General features: G+C 42.4%; 1 protein-coding gene across 1 annotated transcript in view; it reads right to left on the bottom strand.

The window, feature by feature from the left end:
• Positions 1-18,046, bottom strand: part of EGFLAM (EGF like, fibronectin type III and laminin G domains) — a 72,069-nt gene extending 54,023 nt beyond the window's left edge. The window contains exon 1 of the mRNA XM_015848483.2: positions 17,534-18,046. Coding sequence (XP_015703969.1) covers positions 17,534-17,636 — 103 coding nt within the window. The 5' untranslated portion in view covers positions 17,637-18,046. The remainder of the gene's footprint in view (positions 1-17,533) is intronic.
• Positions 18,047-19,080: the final 1,034 nt, after the last annotated feature.

The raw sequence follows: 19,080 nt of genomic DNA, 5'->3' as shown, positions 1-19,080 counted from the left end.
AACCTCAACCTTCACAGAATCATAGAATGGGTTGGGTTAGAAATGACCATAAAGCCCATTCACTCCACTCATTTCCATCCCCCTGCTGTGGGCTGACTGTCCCCACCAGCCCAGGCTGCCCAGGCCCCACCCAACCCAACCTTGAGCACCTCCAGCAATGGGGCACCACAGTTGTCTGGGCAGCAGCACCAGCGCCTCACTGCCCACTGAGTAAAGAAGTTCCTTGTAACGTCTAGCACTGATCTTCCTTCTTTTAGTTTAAAAACATTGCCCCTTGTCCTGTCACTATCTGTATAAAAAGTCAGTCTCCCTCCTGTTTATAAGCTTTTCTTAATAACTAGACAGCATTCTGACAGAGTGTACCTTCTTCCTCTGCCCAAAGTCAGCAAGGAATGAAAGTCCAGGATTGAGGAGGGAGGAGGACATCCCCTTTTTGTGCAAAGGAGTTTTTGCTCACCTCAGAACACCTCATGGACACTTTGACCACCAGGCCTCATGTTCCTTCATGTTCCGGTAAAGGGAAAACTGAACCAAAACAAAACCAATGCAACATCCTCAGCCCTTTGATGCTTTGGCACAGGCTGAGAAACCTTTCTTATGGCCCAGCAAGAGGTCTCCAGGCAACCACTAACCTCTGATACCTCAGTCCCTCACTCATCAGCTATAGACAGGAAAGCCAGTTGCTTAAGCAAGAAGCTAAGTTTAACATGATAAGAAAGCACAAAGAACCCCTCAGTTCCTCCCAGTCCTTAGGTTGGTTCACTCCTCTTGACAATAGTGTCATATGGCTTTGCTGATCTCACAGGACATCTCCATTTCTTTCTCTTTCCATTGCATGTTCTGGCCTTTCAGTACACTGGCAAATTTGGCTGCTTTAAAGAGAAAACATTGGAAGATCAAAAAACCCTAAGGTTCGTTTCTCCAGTAATACATAAGTCACTGTACGTGCTGCCTGAGAAAGGGGCAGACAGAGATGCTTGTCTGCTCTGCAGCTAGAGCAAACGTGGTGCAACACAAACCTCACCCTGCTACATATGGGACCAAGGCATTCCTCGGGATGTTCCCATTTTTCAAATACATACAGTTTCTTTGGAAGAATTGTCAGAAATCCTTACCAATTAACTGAAGATAATTAGCTTAAATAAGTAAGTAAAAAAATAAATAAATAACAGCAAATGATCACTGAGGGTAGCTTTGAGAATAAACTCCCCTATTTCTCATCAGGCCTGGGGCATGTGAGTTCAGGGTGGGCAGAGCAAATTATGAGGGTGCTGCAAATGTGGATCAGGGCATGCCACAAAATAAAAAATCCTAAAATGTCCCAGAGAAATCAGCAGCAGCAGAATAGCTTTCCTGGCTGATAAGATACAGACATTTGTTCAGAAGCCTCCACATCATTCATCTTGTGATCTAAGGCAGCAACCTCCCAGCCAGAGCTCCTTGACGTTGGGTACTTTATGGTTCCACACTGCATGCATTATATCATCAGGACCAAGGATTTTAATACAGACTCTCCCAACAGCTATCATTCATGCACTTGAAACAAAAATCATGTAACAAACAGCTGCAATAGAGAACTGATTCAAATTTTAATGTTTCAGTTGTTTTAATGGCAGATCCCTTGTCAATAAATCCTGAAAACTAACATGCTCTCTAGTATCTCCAAGAATGATTTAAGTTGGAAGGAATATTAAAGATCATCTAGTTCCAAACCACTGCCATGGGCAGAATCACCAGCCACTTGATCAGTCTGCCCAGGATCCCATCCAACCTGGCCTTGAATGCCACCATAGAGAAGTTCTTGTGGACAGGGCTCCACTTGTACGATGAAGAGGAGAAACATTCTTAGCACTCTGCCTAAAGTAATTGTCCTTTCTCACTGTGATGATCTAAGCAGAACTAATAGAATCATTCAAAACAGCTGCAGTCCACACCAGCAGGATCTTACTCCACAGATCCGAGCCTCCAGTCAGAACTCCAGTCTCTGTTCCAGCACTTCCCATTTCCCAAGCAGCAAAACAGGGAGCTGAAGCCTCCCACAATAACTCCCCAGGGACGTGGTCAATGTCTTCCTTCCTCTGCTTCCAGGGAATGGATGTGGAACACAGCACGTCCTGAACAAACAAACACAGCCAACATTTTGGGCAGCAGAGCTGAACAGCCCACAGGCTTTTAAGCTTGCTCCTGAGATGCTAAGAACTACCCAGGACACTAAGGATATAATGGACAGGAGGCCCAGGGAACTGGTGGAGTCACCATCCCTGTAGGTGTCCAAGAAATGTGTAGGTGTGTCACAGAGGTCACAGTGATGAAGGGCTGAGAGTTGGACAAATGATCTTAGAGGTGATTCTGTGATACATTCATATATTTTAATGGCCCATACAGTGTCTGGCACAAGTTCAGCCTCCCAGAGAAATGCTTGAAATGATTTGGAGGATAGCACAGATTGTAGACCATTTCCATAAGTCACTATGTACTTATTTGGGAAGAAAAGAAGTTCAGCCATTTACATCAGGGTGAAGCCATGGCATGCTACTTGCTCTCTGAGCCCTCACCCACTTTATTATTCTAGACTCAGTCTCATACACCTCTGATATATGATTTGTGAGCTCTGAACACAGCAGTGTGTGCCACTTCTCTCTGCTTACCTCCTGCCCTCAGCAGCACATATCTCTGAGAACCTCATGCTACAAAAAGACAAGAACAGCTGGAGCTGAAGTGCCTCTGTCTTAGAAACAGTAGCACTGTTAAGCAGCATTTCACATTTAGAAGTATCCTTTGATTCTTCACAGTACATTGAGGTAGGTTGGTACTAGAGCTGAAACAGTAATAAAGGGAAACAACAACCCGGCAACTCCAACATATTAATGCCTTCCTTGTACTTCCTGTCAGTCAGACAAGTTTGTAGTGGAGGCATAGTTGCTGAAATAACAAATTTTAACCAGCAATGACAAATACTCAAACAGGGAAAACTTCAAATTCATATTCTAAAAACACTACAAGCCAATAAAATTATTTACAGAAAGTATTTGGTGAATAATTTTGAATAACAAATAAATTTTTGGGGGAAAAAAAAAAAAAAAAAAAAAAAAAAGCCGTCCATTTGCAGACTGTCTGCAAGCACAGAGAGGCAGCATCTGCTAATAAAGACCTGACATGAATTATTCACCCAACCCTACCAAACACTATTATCTCCAGTGTGCAGATGATGAAAGAGACACAGAGTGCCAAATACTGATCTCAGTTACATTGGAGTGTGAATTGCCACTGAAGGACTGAGCCCTAACTTACTCCAGAGAAAACGAGAGCAAGGTGCTGCAGAGGTTGATACTTCCACCCTCTTTGTTCAATTCTCTGTAAAAGTCAGGAACTTTCCCTAGCCCAACAGACCTGCAGGAAGTGTGCTCAGGAACCAAAAATCAATTCAGAGCCCTGAACTTTCTCAGGAGTGGCTCCAGCCTATGCCGAATAGCAATCACAGAATTGCAGAATCACAGAATTATTAAGGTTAGAAAAGAACCCCGAGGTCCAACCAACAATCCATGACTACTATGGCCACTAACTGTGTCTGTAAAAGCATGCAGATATGTGGGACCATCCTGCCTGTCAGTGAGCTGCTGATGACCCCACCATGTTCCAAGAAGAGAACAAAAACCCAACCCCAGTGATGCAAAGATAAGTATCTCATGCTGCACAGCTGTCCCCACAGTCTTCCACAGCCATCCTGCAGACCTTGGAACTTGTTGATAGGTATCTGGGGACTCAGAGCCGCTTCTTGATTACCAGACTCCGCATTTCACACAACGTATCAGAAAGCAAAGAATGTCCATTTTTGGATGAATGTTGCTTTTGTAACCATTACAAAGAAGCTGAGGGTTCTGACACAAACAATGTTTATGTCACAGAGATGCAGAAGATGTCAGGGCTTCCAAACAGTCATACTGCAGTGTTATATCAAAGCAGACTGTCAGCTGATCACAACTGCTGTAACATGTATCACAACTTTACTAACAGATCATTTTGAGATAAATGCATGCCTGGGGTATTTTGCAAGATGTTACAGGACACCCTGTAGCAGGCACACTAAAAATTATATTGAAACTGTTCTAAACATTTATAGCCATTTAGAACAAAGGTCCTGCTTAGATGACAAAATACACTTAGTTTTCAGGTGTATGGGACACATCCATGCCAAAGCATAAATGTTTACAGGTTCCCCTGCTCCTGTTCCTTTGACAAGTTCATGTGCTTCAACTCTTCCCAGTCAGAAGACTTGCCACAATCACAAGATCATAGAATCCTTGGTTTTGGAAGGAACCTTTAAATATAATTTAGTCCAACTTCCCTGCAATGAGCAGAGACATCCACAGACAGATCAGCTTGCTCAGAACATGGTCAAAACTTGAATGCCTACAGTCACAGGGCTTCCACCACATCTCTGGGCAACCTGTCCCAGTGCCTTATCATGCTTATTGTAAAAAACTTCTTCTGATGTCCAAACAATCTCTCTCCTCTTTTGACCTGAAGAATATTCAAGTCCTCTCCTTAGTTGGAGTTAATTTAATTTAAATTTATTCTTTACAAAAGAAACTAATTAAAAATGGCTAAAAAAGGACATTGTTATCCCAAATATAGAGTTAACATTTTTGTTGCAGCTCCTGCTGCCTCTGCCCTCATTTTCACTCACCCTGCTTTACTGACAGTAGAAACTCCTACAGTGAAGTCAATATCTATCTAAAGATTTGGAAGATTCCAAAATATTTAGGAATGACATGGTGCTTCTGCTCTCTCTCACCTGTCCTGAGTGAGACCTGGGACTCTGGTGAGCTTCAGATGGTGCTGCCTGCAGGTCAACACAAAAATGTGAGACAATAATGTGCCCAGCACCACTTTCCTCTCCCCTGGAAGACAAATGCCATGCAACAGGCTCTGCCCAGGCATCAAATTCCTCTACACCATCACTGTGGTGATCACCAGTGAACTGCCTGCTGGAAGTGTCCTCCAGTGTGTGCCAGGCAGCAATGTACCAGTGTCTTGAGATGCTCCTCTTCATCATTGAGTCTGCCAGTAGAAATGTCACTCCCACTGTGATTTTAAACAAAATCAGTTTGGGTTGATAATGGGAAGACTGTAAACTACTTCACACAGTGTCCCAGCCCACTGAGACACCTCTTGTGCAGACATCCTGCATCTACTGCTGGAAAATTGCTGGTGTGAACACAGACCAGTTCCTCACAGCCTTGAGGTTACTCCCAAATCTTACCAGAGGGATGAACAGCTACTGAAAAATACATATATTTGCAAAAATATCCTTCAAAACCAAAGTGTTTCAGATGAGTTAAATAAACTTTGTTGCTTTTTAATGGAAAATTCAAATGTTACTTTCACTCTGAACGAGTCTGAAAATTTAGACTGATTGATAACATTATTTTTTTTAAATATTTGTACATGGAATACCTGGAAAGATCAAGGTTAGAATATTTTTGCTCAGCATTTTAGCTGTATTTTGTAATTGATTTTCTCTTTCCATTTTGTCCGTTTCAGATCCTGCAGTTAGTCACAGATCCTCACAACATCAAATAATGTACAAAGAATAAAAAGATGCAACCATCATGCAAGATTTTGATAACTCACGTCAGAGCAAAAACAGATCATTTCATCTTTACTAGTTGTTTCTTCTGAAAATTGTAGTCTTAAAAGGTCAAAAAAATGAGCTGGAGTCTTCATTATTTTATTTCTAAATCTGTGGGCAAGTAGTAAGAGCTGCTAACTGAACTTTGGACTTCTTCTGAGCCAAACATTACTTAATTTACTTCATTATTTTGTCAAAAAAAAATATATATATTAAAAAGATTTTATTAAAATGATATTTTATCACACAGACATTCTTGAGAAAAAATTTGTATGTACTCCTAGTGTCAAAATAAACTCTCCCACTGAAATAATGGTGAAATTCCCATCTGTAATACAATAAACATCAAAAGGGCCTTTTTTCATGTATCTCCCTTTTACAGATTGGACTGGGTTATGTAAATACTACACCAGCATGAAGACAGTATGATGAACCAAAACATATGGAAATCATAAATGAAAAAAAAATATGCCATCTTTCTATCTCTTTGAAGCATTTTCAGTTTCCCACTTCTGGGTACAAAAGGAAACAAGAATCTCCCAACTACAATAATTATAGAAGATGATGGCTGAAGCAGGGAAATCTCAGGGCAGTCTTTCCTGATCCTGCTTGTGGTGCACTGAGTAGCAGCACCAACAAAGAAAGAATCAGAAAACTACCCTAATTTTGGTAGTCACTGCTCTGCACGTATCACCTACTGAAGAGAAGCACAGGAGATGGATGCTGCATGGGGCATAGGTCAGAGCAGAGTGCTGCTGGTTCCTCTCTCAGCCACAACCCTGGCACATCCCAGATTGGAACACAGAGTGCTTCCTTACACTGCTGCTGATCCACTAGGTCCCAGTGTGAGTAGATTCACTGGATCACCTGCACATCAACACAACCAGCACCACTGCCAAGACTGCGGCCACTACTGCCTACAGAGGCAACGTGGTGTTGCAGTGATATGTTGCAGTGATTAACACACTTTTGATCCATCCTCTCAAAATACTGTAACAAAACCAACAGAAAACATAAGACCACCATAATGTCAGGCTTAGACCCATGTGATGTTTTTTTTGCTGCAGCAAGTATCAACTGTTACCTGTCCTAAGTACATCTGAGGTGATGGCCATTGGAGTACTTATAGCCCTGGGAAAAGCAAAGAAGGAGGCAAAGCTAGAAACTCAAGATGTAACACAAAGCAGGAAATCCCACTAAAAACAAGCAGGCACAAGGTCATTGACAGCTTCATCATGGCTTTTCTTGCTGTGGCACTGCAGGAGAGGGAGGGCTGAAGTGGGGAAGCCCTGCTGCTTGCATTCCTCCAGCTGGGTTCTGCTGCCAGCAGCTCTGCATGGTACAGTCACTCGGCCTTCCAAATGGGAAGGGGAGAAGCAGAAACTGACTTTTGAAATAATTTTTAAGAACTAGAAAAAAGAAAAAAATCTACCCATGGATAGCTGTGCACCAGAAATTTGGGGGAATTCCTGGTAGTGAAGGCTATTAGAAGTAGGATGAGCTCTATCTCTGAGCAAAGGTTTAGTTTCTGTCCTGCCTTCATGAAATGGTACAGACAGGGCAATCTTCAGATATTCCATCTGTGTGCAGCAAACCAAAGGAAACTCCACAGCCAAGAAAAATTATCAAGAGGTGTATTCTACCACAGAGACAAACCCACAGCTGGCTGCCTTCTGCTGCCCTACCACCTCTGCAGGGCAGCTTCCTTCACTTCTGTGTTGTCTTAGATGTCATCTAAGAGAATTCAACCTACTTGCATAGGAAAATGATAAAAGCTATTCTCTGTTCTCTTAGTGGCAAAGTATCTGCGGCATGAAGGAGCATAAACATAGGATGAGCTCCAGAGGCAAAACAGGGCAAGTGGCAGGATGGCATGGCCAGAGCATGGAAAGAGAAGGTAGGTGAGAAAGGGACTCTTTCTAAAATGTTCTGCTTCAAGATGCAAAAATTACAAGTTACAGGCACTGGAAACCTCTCCATATGTGGAGACTAAACACACAAATACTTGGTAGCACAGAAATCACCCACACTGACAGTATTCAATCTGATTATACATAACAGTGAAGATGTTTTCTTCATGTTTATGAACAGGTCTGCACTGAGACACATGGTCCTTCAAACACTACTGAAAGCAGAAATTAGGGAAGATGAACAAAGCTGACTGCACAGTGCTTAAAGCTCTTAGCTGATTCTTAGGCATTCCTGGTGAACATAAACTGTACCAAGGAGGGTAATACTACTCTGAAATGAAATTATAAAAGGAAGGATGGTCAGCCTTCTACGTTTTCTGAATAGTTACAGCATAGAACAATAGCATAATAAAGACACTGTTAATTATAAAAAGTGTAGCTATGTTATATATTGTGTATGAAAATGCCAAAATTGCTTTTCTCATCAATGAATAATAATTAAGGATATATTTTTCAGGAGACTGCTATCCAAAACTTACTATCTCCAATGGGAATCATGGTAAAATGTTCATGCAGCTTAAAAAATGTTCTCACTGATGTCTCTTAATCTCTTTATCTAAGACAAATTTCTCTTTCCATTTTCCTTTGAAACCAACTACAAAGCCAACCTCTTGAATAAATAGTTCACTTGCTACCAGAAACAAAACTTGAGGAAAGCTTATGGAAAAAAATGGAAATACATCAAAAAACCTCAAAACCGCAGATACATTATGCACACACATACACAAAAAATAAAGCATAAAGAAAACAAAGTTGATCATATGACAAGAAAAAAATGTACAGGATGGGGACAGGGCACATCTCCCAGCCAGCTGCCACTAGTATATACTGCTGCATGAGGTTATTCCTCTCCATGTACAGGACTTTGCATTTCCCTTCAGTGAACTCCAGTGAGGTTTCTGTCAGAGCATACTTCCAGCCTGTTTATTCTGAATGGCAGCTACAACCCTCTGATATATCAGACAACTCCTCCAAGTTTTGTATCTTCAGCAAATTTGTGGAAGGTGCACTCTGTCCCACCATCTAGGTCATTAATGAGGATATTAAACAGTTGGTCTTGCCAATAGAAACTGAGATGAAGGAGGCACTGAGTAGCTCAGCCTTCATGTGCTGTTTGTCTCTGTGTCTCCTTCCATCCACTTTTTTCCTACTCTTCCTTTTTCTGCTGAAGCAACTGCAGGAATCCTTCTTGTTGCCCTTTACGTACCTCACCAGATTCAATTCAAGTGGGCTTTGGTTTTCCTCACCACAGTGTTACATACTCAGACACTGTTTGAATTCTTTCTGGGATGCCTGCCTCTGCTTTCCTGCCTTTGTACATTTTCTTTTTATATATGAGCTTCATCAGGAGTTCCCTGTGTACCCATGCAGGAATCTTGATGCTTTTGCTGGACTTTCTGCATGACACAATGGATCATTCTTAAGCTTGAAAACCAGCCATTTTCCCAGGACCCATGTTCTCTCCAAAGCTGTACCATATGGAATTATTACAAGCTGGAAGTTAGCTTTCCTAAAATGTAGCATCCATTCCCACCCTATTCCTTGGTTTCAGGATCCCATGTTAACTTTACTTGCTAGCATAACCCTTCTTACTCAGTTGGTTCTGGGACACACCTTTCTTTCCCTGACATTTCTAGTTCAAAGCTCTACTAATGAGGACAGTGAAATATCTGGCAGTGATGTTTTGCCTTACTTAGGTGGATCCCATGTAATCCTAGTAATCCTCAAACCCCAGAGAGGTTCTCACTATACAAGGAAATCCCTGATGCTGACCCCAGCTATGCAAAAACATATTAATACATTGAATCCTCCTCAAAACCATCTCTCTCATCAGAACCACCAGAGGTCAGCTTGGGCCTCACACTGTAGCCATGTAGTCATGCTTGATATGTCAAAGGTCTCCCTATGCATTCTCACTGCATGAGCAGCAGGCGATAATAGTCTAAGCCTGCTCTGTTCACAAAGTCCTCTATCTGAATCCCCAGCAAAGAGCAGAGGCCCCTCGACAGCAACTCACATGGGGAGTTGGGGCTTCTGTGTTCCATATCAGGGAGTCACCCACACCACCACCCACTGCTTTCCTCAGTGCTGGTGCATGGCTTGCTGCAGATGGCTCAAGGTGCAGAACTGACTTAAGAAATCAGCTCAATTGCAAATGTCATTTTACTGCAGACTACTGGAGGCCAGGTCAGGGAGAAAATCTGGCATCTTCCCAAGCAGACATTTCTTCTCCAGATCACTTTCTCCGTAAGAATCAGGACAATTTCACTATCTTCTGCAGACATCAAGACTCTCCATAATCTATTAGCACTGGTAAAACATGCAAACAAACAAACAAAACCACAAAAGATATTACTTATAAGTGACAGAAATACAAATGTATCTTTAAACCTGAATCTCTGCACTAATGCAGTATAGGACACATATGTATATCAGCTGTATATTAGAAGAACTAGCAAACAAGAAATAGGATGTGAAAACAGCAAGAGTGACTCTCAGAGACAAACCTTTGCTGCAAGAGACACTGAAACACGGAAATTTATTCCAACATAAGGAGAGACCAACTCCATAAGGGGAAAGTACAGGACTGTGAGATAATTATAACTGCTAGTATCAGTACAGGAAAGAAGATGACCTGCTGGAGAAAAACTCTGTGTTCTGGATCTGAATGCTCTGGTGATCAACAGGTTGGTAGTGAGCCCACAGTGTGCCCCTGTGGTCAAGAAAGCCGATGGTATTCTAGGGTGCATTAAAAAGAGTGTGGCCAGCAGGTCAAGGGAGGTGATCCTCCTCCTCTACTCTGCCCTGGTGAGGCCTCATCTGGAGTACTGTGTCCAGTTCTTGGCTCCTTTGTACAAGAAAAACAGGGAAATGCTGGAGAGAGTTCAGCAGAGGGCCATGAAAATGATAAAGGGCCTGGAACATCTCCCTTATGGGGAAAGGCGGAGTGACCCATGGAAAAGAAGATGGAGAGGAAATCTGATAAATGTTTATAAATATTTGAAGAGAGGTGGGAGGCAAATTGATGAGACCAGGTTCCTCTTTGTGGTCTGTAGTGATAGGGCAAGGAGTAATGGCCTAAAACTTGAACACAGTAAATTCTGTTCTAACATGGAATTTACTTATGGTAAAGGGTGATGGAGCACTGGAAGCGGTTGCCCAGAGAAGTTGTGGAGTCTCCTTCTATGGAGATATTCAAGACCTGTCTAGGTATTCAAGACATTTCTGTGATTTTAAGGTGTTGCTGAGTTCTTTGCCCAAGAGTGCCTTTCTTCCTGTAGCATTCTGAATGTTTTGTCCTTCGTTCTTCCCATAATAATTACGACTTACTAGCCCACAGAGGTAAATTACTAAAACAGTCTCATCTTAAGCTACCAAAAAAGTCCACTAGTATAAGGAAACATTTGCAGCTCTTGACTTTACCCTAATGTAGTGTGGCCAATGTAACTGCTTAAGATTAAAACAGTAGCAATCTGAACAAAAACGGTTCATGCAGGAATAGGAATATATGGAACAGGAACATGAAATAAAGATGCCAGAAGAACACTGGTCTCTGTGCAGTTGCAATACCGCCATCTCTATAGTGATTGCCATAAAGTTCTTGCTTATTTTCAGAAAATATATTGCCTTCCCTTTTGATTATCTAGGAAGTAGGATACAAAATTAAGCTATGCTTTCTGTTCCAAGCAACAAATATTGGCTTCTGCTATCTGTAAATCATAAATGTTCTGAATCTGGACACTTGTTTTCAATCACTTGCAGGTTGATAATCTTAGTTCATATTTTTTCCCTAAAACGATATTCTAGCTGAAGTTTCTCATGTATGTAAGAATTCAGCTTGTGTGAAATTCTCTATAGTGTTTGCCCTTGTGAGTTTTTCAAAAGAGTATTGAGCTCAGCAGCTCAAAATTTAACTTGGTTGAAACCTTACATGCACAATGATGCTTCTGACATGTTAGAAGAATTGGAATAATGTCTGTATTTGAAAGCAGCTTGTTCAACATCCACAACATGTTTATTTTGAACTGCAAGTTCCAAATGCGCACAGATGTTGATATTTGACTGAACCATCATTTTTGTAGGTGTCCATAATTTTAAAAATCAAGAGAAGTGTGAAGGAGAATTCAGCTTTGGAATGCTTCTGGTCTTGGAGACATTTCTCTGTCAGCTTTGCCAGCGTGACTATCATCTGCACACACTGGGAAACTCAGAACCACTCAGTGCCCCATTTCAGAACTATTGCTTATAATATGATTTTTGCCTGCACTACACAAAAAGAGTGTATTAACAGCACAGTAAATTGAAAGCCTGGAAACACTTGGTATGTGGATCACATAAAGCCAGAATACAGTAACACCTTGACTTGTGTGCCCTGGTGGCGCAGTGGTAGGAATGCCACGTTGCAACACTGGTAGCCCGGGTTCGAATCCCCCCTGTGGCACAAGTGGTAGAAGTGCTGCTCTGCTACACAGGGGCTCAAATCTTGGGGGTTGGACTCGATGATCTCTAAGGTACCTTCCAACCCGCACGAGACTGTGATACTGTGACTTGGTTCTCTTCTAGGTATATACATTATTTGGGATAAGTTTTGGCAATGCTTGAATGAAAAATCTTTTTAAGGAAACAAAGCCCATGCCTTTTGACTATGCAATTAAACATCCATCAAGACACTAACAGAATAAATGGCTCCTACCAAAGCCCAAAATCTGTATTCTTCCTTTTGGATAAAATGTTCCCTGGGACAATATTGCACAGATTTCTCTTTAATTTGAAGCCCAAATCTTCAAGATCATTCCTCGTGGGCAGCCCCTGCTCCTGGGTGTGATTATACAGCATTCAGTAGAAGAGCTGGTGTGAACCTGATGTATGTATTTCACACTACACACTTCTCCTGCAGGGTTTTATGGATCACTGCATCGTTAGCTGGTTTGAGTTAGGTAACTGGTTCAAGGTAGCTTTCCCCCTAAGCCTCCAATCTTCAGAGGCTTATGCTCCTCTGAAGTAGTTACTTTCAAAGATGAAGTCTGCTGTGCTTGTTCTCAGCTCAGAAGCTCTGAAAAGTCTGAAAAAATAACCTTCATCTTCTTTTCTTGTGGGCTGGATGTTAGCAGCTAGGAGTTACGAAGGCTTTGTTTTATATGAAAGAACTAATTTGGGTTTTATGCGCAAGTATTGCTGAAAATTAAAAATAAAACCAACCCTTCCGTGTTCTTAGTAGTAAGTATTTCCTTTCAGTTGAAGTTAATTGTGAAGAACATGTTTTGGGGTTTTTTTGTTTGTTTGCTTGCTTGCTTTCTCCCAGATAGGTCATTTGTTTGCATAGAAAAAAAATAATAATAATAATAATAAAATAAAAATGGAAAATTGATTCAGGATCACACAGTTAGCTTAGTCTCCAGTGTGCTTGTGGTTTTGAAAATGTTTTGTTATGTGATCACAGATCATTGCTTCACATTCACTACAAATATGGGGTGAAACTGTACGTTTATTAGAGCATAAAATAAACAAATTATTAACCAGATTAATTGAGTCTGACTTAAGTCAAACAGACATAAGGCTGAGCACTGGGATGTTCAACCTGAGGATGAGAAACTCCCAGGTGTACTCTCAGCTAATTGATTAGTTTGTGGAGCACTGAAGAGATCTCATACTTCGAAATTTTCTTTATTGAAGCAGGATGTCCTTCTGCTCCTCAAAATCTTGGAGATGACCAGTATTCAGAATACTAAAGTGTTCTTCTTTCGCTAAGATTTTTCCGAACAAAAAAAAAAAAAAAAAAAAAAAAGCTTTTTTTCTGGAAGACACACTAGAAGACAGGGAGTGACTCACATACATATTAATAATAAGGTAATGCTCCCAGCCTTGACTAAAGCGGGGATACAGCTATGCTGAGTGTCTAGAAGTCCTCTTAGTCTTCTTACAATCTCATGTGGCACAGCTGGAGAAGAATGAAAGTGCAAAACCCCTCAATATTTTTTTTAATAGGAAGCCTGCCCTGAGAATGGCTGGCAAGCCCTCAAAGCAAGGCTCTGACAGCCTCAGGACAGGATGATTTCCCAAGGCTTTCCTTAATGCCTAAACTCCAACATGACTACTATTTTACAAAGCATCACTGGGAAAACCAATCTCTGATACAGTCGTTTTTAGCACTCTGTTGTCTAATTTTGCCTTTCTGAACAATGGTGGAATGCAATACAGTAATTTTGGAGGCACTCATTTACTGAAAAGTTTCCTTTTATAGATGAAGACAGTGACTTCAGGATGGCCAGAACAGAAAACACTGTGACGAATAGAATCTCAGAATCATAGAATTGTTTGAGTTGGGAGAGACCCTTAAAGGTCATTTAGTCCAACTCCCCTGAAATGAACAGGGACACCTACAGCTAGATCAGGGTGCTCAGAGACCCATACAGCCTGACCACCTCTCTGGGCACCCAGCTCCAATGCTTCATTACTGCTATTGCAAAAATTTTTTACTTATATCTGATTTAAATCTCCCCTCTTTTAGTTTGAAACTGTTTCCCATTGTCCTATCACAACACATTCTGCCAAAGAGCGTCTCCTTCCTTCTTTCAGCCTGCCACACTCAAGTCTTCCCAGATCCTTCTCTTCTCCAGGCTGAAAACCACCAACTCTCTTAGTCTGTCCTAGTAGAAGAGGTGTTCCATTCCTTAGTGGCCCTCATCTGGTTGCACTTCAACAGGTCAATGTCTCTCCTGTACTGGGGATTATACAACTGGATGCAGTACTCCAGGCAAGGTCCCTCCAACATGGAATGATAAAACTAACTGAAACCAGAAGTGGTACTTCAAAATGAGCTACTAATATTGAGATATCAAGAAAGATCTAAAATGAAATAATTATGTGCATTCCCTGACAAGATTTTATTTTCTTCCCTGGAGAGTATTATGGGAATGCTGGTAGCTTCCAAAGAAACACATGTGCACAAGGTGTCAGTGATGCTGATCAAAGGCAGGAGCAATTATCAGAATATGAGCCCCAGTATTACAAGAGTATACAAATGTCCTACAACATTGTGACACAACTTGCACCCAAATGCAGTAAACAATCAACAAATCCATACATAATTATTCCTTCTTTAAATGTATTGATGTTCAAGACATTGAACAGTATATTCCGATAGCACATGTTTTGACCTATGTCAGAAACAACAGCAGAATGATATTAATCTCCCCCGAGATATATTGTTCATGACTTCTTCATTAGTTTTAGCTCACAGATTTGCACCATCTCTGCCAGCAATAAGCAACAACCTTCTTTAGACTCATTTCTCTTCTTGAAGAAAAACTTTACAGGCAAGGTTTCTTACGACAGTGACTTACAATTCATTCTAATGTTAGTCCAAAAATTGTAATAATTAAAACAACAAAACAGAAGCTTTTCTGAAACAAACAAACAAACTACAATCAACAACAATAACAATTTAAAAGCAACATCACAAGAGCCAGATTTAGAGAATCCCCACCTAATCTGCTCCCAACTACGCTATTCATCACATGGTGTCTAAGGATTTGTTTTAAGCCCTTCCCAAAGTGTCTGGCATCCCATTTCCTTGTCTTCAGTGAATGCATCTTGTAACTGTAAATAAAAGCTCAAATGAGTTTAACAGTCACCAGGATGTCTTGAATTTGAGAACAACAGCTTTTTTCCTGAAGTTTAACAAGCTGTATTTGTGTCAGTTTTTATATATATTTTATTTTTAACTTCACTAATACATTTCTGACTCTAATTCATTCTGCAAGATGGGTCTTTGTACGGTGAGCCCTGAATGAAAAATGTAGGGAAACAGAAGGTGTATTTGACTATCTCATTTCTTCTGGCACAAGAGAACTGTTGGCCAGCTCATTATTGAAGATGAACCAGTTTTATTGCATCTCTCAATGAGACTTTTGGCTTCCACCTCAGATGCAAGATACAAGATACAAGATTCCACCACTATGAAAAAGGCAAAGTGAAAGCTGAATGAAAAACGCACCAAACTTAAAGAACTTTTCATCTTGTCCCTTCTTCATCCACATTAGGATGTGCAAATAAATCACAGCTCCGTCTTGCTCTTAGCCACCCAGCATACGGTGGATGGAACAAGACAAAGATGTGAGTTCCCTCGATCTACACCTGTGCTCAGTGCTTCAGTAATGACAGCCCAGCTGCAGGGCTCAAGGAAGGCTGTGGTAGGATGCAAATGGAGTACTGCTGCACTCTGGGAGGCTTTCCTCGTAAAATCTTGCTACAAGAGGGTTTTCAGATATTTACACAGATTTTGAAACAAAACTTTCCAGATAAAGCTGGCTACTTCTTAAGTAGAAAAAGAAATAAAAAATGGATGAGTGAATCAATCAGTAAACACAGAGTAACATATACATATATGTGTGTGTATATATATATGTAATACATACACACATGTAGCTAACAGAAGTAAGGTACAAACAATGTTAGTATGTTAAAAAATTCTCCTCAAAACCATATGTAACTTGTTTCCAAGCTCTAAACCAGTTTAATGCATAGGACTACATTTCCACTAGTAGCATTCAACTCTGCAAGTTAGACTGGTATGTTAACAGAAAAATAATTATAAAATTATTTAAGATAGTCTTTAAATATAGTTTACACTTTTCCATGCCCAGCTTCACAAACCCAGTACTTTAATACAAGCTACTAATCGTTGCATTGACAACTACCATCCACCTAATTTTCTCAAGTACTTAATGGAGGTTATTATGACAACCAAGGATCATGGGACTAGATCCCTGAGAGACAAGGTCAGACCAGCAAAATTAGCCATCTGTCCAGTAAGAGCTTTAAGATCAGGCTGTATTTAAGTATTAAGTTTCCAGCTGCACTGGCATATTGTTGTGTTTGTTGTTTTTATTCCACAAGAGCAAAAGAATGCACAGCACTGATTCTGAAAAGAAAAAAACAAAAAACAACCAAGCAAACAAACAAAAAACACCAAAAAAATAGCAATACAGATTGCAAAATGAGTCTGATTCTGAGATTTTGTCAGCCGAGGAAAAATTATCTAAACTTTTTAAATTTCCCATTCATCTGATTGGGGTAAAATCAGTTATAAGAATCAGAACTGATCCCAAAGGCTGCGCTACAGTCTCCAACTCTGAGACCTTTTTGAGCATCAGCATTTTCCTTGAGCACCACAGTTTTTGAGTATGCAGAATGTCTGACTTCACTACACTCTGTGTCCCATCCCAGTGTTTACATCTTGCCTCCCTGTTTCACCGTCTGCAGACTGCAAGAGCTACAAACATGACACAGAGCCCAGGCTTCGAGCCTTCAAACACTAAGGTCTAGTTTGATTAAGGTGCAAAACCCTTCTGACACCAGTGGGAACTCCCGAGGGTCGCAGGTAACCCTCAGCCAGAGAGGCAGCATCATGAAGAACCCAGTTACATACTCAGTGCAGAATAAGGTACAGAATACAGCTTTCTGATGAAATTATTGCTTCCCCAGCTATTTTCTACCACGGAGTCCCCTCCATAGCCAGAGCACAGCCCCGCAGCCAGGAGGGCAGCACTTGGCTATCACCTCCCACCTCTGAGCGCAGGTTGCAGGCTCCGGGTAGCATAAGCAGCGTTCAGCCCATGGCTTCAAACAGGTCTCGGTCAGTAATTTGAGTTATCGGAAAATATTATCAGTAATATTGAGTTATCGGAAAATAATAGAGAGAAGGGGTTTCACGCTGATCCCGCAGCTTCCCCGGAAAGGAGGGCAGATCGGGTGCAGGACGAGGCTCTGGGCAGCACTCCGGCTTCTCCCAGCGCTCGGAGTCGCCCGAGGGGAGGCTCCCGCCTGGCCCGAGGGAAGGGTGCTCCAGGGAACGCCAGTTGTAAAGGGACGCGAAACTTCGCGGAGCGCTCAGGCCGTGAACCAGGCTGTCTCCAGCGGGGCTCCCTACCTTGACGCCGGGGGATGCTCCTCCGCGGTGCGGCCGTGCAGCCCAAGCACGAAGCCAGCAGCAGCAGCAGCGAAGCAAGGCGACAGCCGCCCGGCACCTCCATGTGCTCCGCGTTCCCCCACCGCCGCCCGGGCCGGGGGCCGAGGCCGGCGTCCCCTCTGCGCGGCAGCCGGGCGGGGAGTAGGGCCGAGAGGGCGAGGCGCGCAGCGGAGGGGCTTTTACTCTCGTCGGGCAGGGCCGGGAAGGGAAGCGTGGGAGGAGGATGCCGGGGCCGGCCCTTTGATGGGATTACAGCCGCCCCCGGGGTGGGCGGCAGCGCGGAGCTCGGCTCGCACCTCCCCGCGGGACGACGCCGACAGCTCCGAGCTCCCGAGTCCCGCGACGCCGCGGTGCTGCCCCTCGCCCGGCGCCCCTCGGGGACACGCTGAACCCCGCCCCTGAGCCTGGGATGTCCTCGGCCCTCTGCCCTCCTCCGGGACCCCGGCTTGGCTGCTCGTCTCTCCGGAGGAAACTGGCGTTAACGCTTAGGGCTTCTGCCCGTATTCCCTGCGAGGGATGGGGTAGAAGGAGTAGCTCTGGAACATGATAAGGAGAAGATTCGGTGGGGAAGTTGTTGAGGTAAGAAGATACATTAAGCTTAAGCCTCCCAGATGGAGGCTGAGACCTATCCCGGCCACTCAGACTAATATAGACACTTGATGGAGATTAGAGGGGATGAAGTGAGGAAGGCAAGGGGAAGTCACAGAGTTCGAAGAACCAGGGGAAAAAAAAAACAAAAAAACAAAAAAAAAACAGGAAAAGCTGAGCAGGAAGCAGCCAAAGCATCCCTTTTGAGCAATAGTGTTTGTGGGACAAAAACCCAAACTCATTTAGTCGAGTGGATCTTTTTTGGATGCTTAACAAACAGAGGAAGGTGCAAGAAACTTTGCATTAGGCAGATGTGGGATTATCTGCCCTCTGCTTTAGGTCTCATCCTAATCTTCATTAGTTTAAACCCTGAAACATCAGAGTTGTTACGTCTTAAGGGTTTGTGTGGGCTTTGTTTTTGAAATGAACTTGAGTTATTTGTTTTGCTCTTCACTTTGATAACTGACTGGTTTGGGTGTCCATATAAATTATGCATATTCATACAGTCCCTTTCTGAACGTTATTAAATTCATAACACGAATGCATTGTTTAGTGACTGCCAGGCTCTGATTTTATGACATAGGGTGGGAGGAGGGAGAGGGAAAATGTAAGAGATCAGAAGAAAAGCTGGCTGCAGGAATAATGCTGAGACAGGAAAAGAAGGAAAGCTGTAACCTTTCAGGGTATGAGAAAAGACAAAGAAACAGTGAAACTTTTGGACAAAACATCAGAGAAAGGGATTTGGAGCCCATGTCATTTAAAAACTCCACGAGAGCTTCAAGAAGTCATCTGAGGGGGAAATCAAAGCTGTCACCAGAGATGGTAGAGGGAACATCCCTTGTCTACTCCAGGGATGAGGTAAGGAGACAGAAGCCTGGTTCCCATGGAGAGCACAGTATGAGTTTTGGAAACATCCCTGT

This window comes from Coturnix japonica, chromosome Z, assembly GCF_001577835.2.
Source record: "Coturnix japonica isolate 7356 chromosome Z, Coturnix japonica 2.1, whole genome shotgun sequence".
Classification (NCBI taxonomy): Eukaryota; Metazoa; Chordata; class Aves; order Galliformes; family Phasianidae; genus Coturnix; species Coturnix japonica.
The sequence above is the reverse complement of the archived record's forward strand: the minus strand, read 5'-3'. Positions and strand labels throughout refer to the sequence as shown.